This window comes from Arachis ipaensis, chromosome B03, assembly GCF_000816755.2.
Source record: "Arachis ipaensis cultivar K30076 chromosome B03, Araip1.1, whole genome shotgun sequence".
NCBI lineage: Eukaryota > Viridiplantae > Streptophyta > Magnoliopsida > Fabales > Fabaceae > Arachis > Arachis ipaensis.
In genome coordinates, this window is record NC_029787.2 from 127,292,853 (window position 1) to 127,295,734 (window position 2,882).

General features: G+C 36.0%; 1 protein-coding gene across 2 annotated transcripts; it reads right to left on the bottom strand.

The window, feature by feature from the left end:
• Positions 7 to 1,566, bottom strand: LOC107631867 (myb family transcription factor PHL8). Of its 2 annotated transcripts, none has more exons than XM_016335438.2 (6): positions 1,231 to 1,566; positions 1,066 to 1,142; positions 905 to 968; positions 755 to 833; positions 590 to 659; positions 7 to 518 (listed from the first exon to the last, which is right to left on the bottom strand). In XM_016335438.2, exons 1-6 carry the CDS (start codon positions 1,352 to 1,354, stop codon positions 42 to 44), a joined length of 891 nt encoding a protein of 296 aa, XP_016190924.1. In that variant the 5' UTR covers positions 1,355 to 1,566; the 3' UTR covers positions 7 to 41. The 2 variants fall into 2 exon arrangements, with proteins under 2 accessions (XP_016190924.1, XP_016190925.1); XM_016335439.2 differs by having other exon boundaries at positions 7 to 512; positions 1,231 to 1,489.

Here is a 2,882-nt window from a genome sequence, read left to right on the forward strand (position 1 = left end):
GTTTATAAACAAATATTTTCTTCTTCTTTTATATGTGATGCTCATTGTTCCCAGAAGCTTGAACTGCAATTTAAATCTATTTGTTCTGAATTCAAGTCAATGATATCTGACACTAATTCAGATCTGCTCATCTTTGATGGCTGATCAACACAGCAGCTTGAACTCCTCTTTCTACCAATAATAGATTCATCTTCCTGTTCCTTAGATTCTTTGAAGAGTGGCAACAATTCAAGTGAAGCAGTATTAGTAGTGTTAGTACTATTAGGCCTTTGATCCATTGAGCTTTCAGAAGATGTCAAAGAACTTTCAATTTCAAGTGAACACATGGTTCCTCTGTTCTGTTTCCTCTGCCCACAGCTCCAACTGATCCCTCCTCTTGTTTCTGTCAGTTCCGAAATCGGAGGAGATCCCGGGCTGCCATTGTTGATCATTCCTGCAAGTGTTTCTTGTGCCTTGTGTAGTACTGATTGCAAGTACTTCCCTTGTGCTTCAATCTTAAGCTGCAAATGTCTCTGCACCTGAAAAATCATTATCCAAATTGATCTTTAACATATCCTTGTTATGCTTCAATTTTAATTTAGCTACCTACCTCAATTTGCTCATAAAGTTTCTTCTGCACTTCCATTTGCATTTGGAGAGCCTCAGCAATTTGCATGCTTCTGTTGAACACAACATTTGATCAATGAAATTTTTAATACCAATTACAAAAGCATTCAACTAGTTTGATCAATTTTCTAACTATTATAATTATTACTCAGTCATCTCATTCTGTGTCCCAATACTTTCTTCCCTGCTGCTACAAGGACCTTCACTGTTCTTCATTTCTCTGCAATCTGCTCCAAATGGGAAAAATGATCATTCATGGGAACAAGTTATAATAAGTGAGAAACCATAACCAAGTTACCTTCATGTTTGTTGTTGCCAGAACAGATTTCAAGTTGGGGTTGGCTTTTCCCAAGTCTATATTTCTGCAATGAGCAGAAAAACAGAGAAAATATGTTGGTAAAAGAAAAGAAGTCCATGATATTTGGAATGAGTGAAAGCAAGAAGAAGAAAGGGAAATGCCTGTAAATGGCTCTTGAGATGGTACAAAGTGAGTCCAGGAATCCCCATCACCCTCATAAGACTCTTTGGTGTTGCTTCTGCCACATGCACAGAAAATTATAATCTCAAAAATACTAAAATAGAAAGGTATTGTTTTATAGTTTGTACTATATAGTATACACTCACTTTCTGAACCTCCAAGCTGATTAATTGCCTCAATGAATCTTTGGTGAAGTTCAGGAGTCCATTTGAGCCTTGGCTTTGCATCAGTTGAGAGAACCAAGTGCATGCTACTTTGCACATTTTCCATTGTTTGTTGCTTCTTTTAGGAAAGAAAGAGTTACACTGTAGCATGTAATGTAAGCAAACACAAGAGAGACTTTTCAGTTTTCAATGAATGAATGAATCCTTTTTTAGCTATGTATGAATCCTATATGATCTTATATATAAATTGGAGTAGCTGTTATGTCCCATGATCTCATTCTCATATCAGGAAGCATGAGTGGGGTTATGTTGGCGGAATATATGCCATCACCTCTTTCTCTTCCCTCACTCATTCCATTTTCATACACACTTTTCTCTTCTTCTTTTTTCATTTTATTTTTTATTTTTTTCCTCTTATTTTTTGAATTTTAACTATTTTTTACGCATGCCAAATTGTCAAATAGTAGATAGGCCCGTTTATTGGCTATAAAAAAATATTAAATATATACAAAAAATTAGCTAATATGTATTTGATATAAATATATGTATTGTTCGGTAGCTCGGGTATCGGATGGTTCGGGGTGGTACTACGGTTGATGAGATGGGGTATCGCCTGATTCCGGATTGCTGGGCTGGATGAGGAGTAGCCGACGTCCCGAGCTCTTCATGTAGAGAGGGGGGTGTCACCTACAAAGACACTCCGACGCTCTAGTTAGTCAGGTGTGCAAGCGAAAAGTGGGAATAATGGTATGTGACGTACCTGGGGAAGGGGTAGGACCCTCCCCATATATATCGTGTCAGGGGTGGGTCCTGCAAGGGCAGACCCACCTTCCTCGAAGTTTCCTCGTACAACTGTAGTAGAGAGTTGTCAAGGACGCGTGTCCAGGTTGGTGGTTAAGAGCCTCGTACCCGACCGTTCAGGTCGGATGGCTTATAGGTCGGGTCGACCCGCGTGATGTTTGGATCAGGCCGTAACATGTATTATTTAACTTATTTTCAATATGTATTTTGTGTTTTAATATGTATTATACATGAATAACTAATTTGGTATTTAATTTTTTATATATATGTAGTATAAATGATTTGTTTTTTAATAGTTTCGAATTTGGATTTAGAAAAATCCTATTAGAAGAGATAATCACATATTTTCAAACTGAATCATTCAAATTTTTTATAATGTAAACAAAATAATTTTAAATAAAAAAATACAGTAAGAATCTCTGATACAGGAAAAACAAAGAAAGGAAAACAGCTCAATATTTGAGTCTTAAAAGGAGAGAAAAGAGGAAAAGTGTAAGGTTTGTTTTTATCTTGCTGTTTTCCCACTTCCCCTCTCTTTCTCTATGGGAGATTCCCCCATAGAATTGGCTAGACCCCACCATGATGAATAATGGGTGCAACTTTCAGGTAAAAAATGAGAATTAAATAAATATGTAATTTTGAAAAAATAAATTGAAAAAACGATGACAATAATTGGTGGGGGTGAAATTATTATCATGAAAAAAATAATTACATTTCTCTTGTGTTGGTGTGATTAAAGTGTAAACCTTAACTAATCAATCTTTCTTTTCCTTCAAATTTGATTTCCCCTTTTTAACAACCTTTTTTTTTTCTTTTTAATGAAGAAGGGGTGT

What these genes read in the sequence shown, in the direction of transcription:
- LOC107631867 (XM_016335438.2), bottom strand. Translation starts at nt 1,354, where the DNA reads ATGGAAAATGTGCAAAGTAGCATGCACTTGGTTCTCTCAACTGATGCA. An exon ending in TCAGCTTGGAGGTTCAGAAA is followed by an intron (nt 1,143 to 1,230) that starts GTGAGTGTATAC and finishes TGCATGTGGCAG; the next exon opens with AAGCAACACCAAAGAGTCTT. An exon ending in ATCTCAAGAGCCATTTACAG is followed by an intron (nt 969 to 1,065) that starts GCATTTCCCTTT and finishes TGCTCATTGCAG; the next exon opens with AAATATAGACTTGGGAAAAG.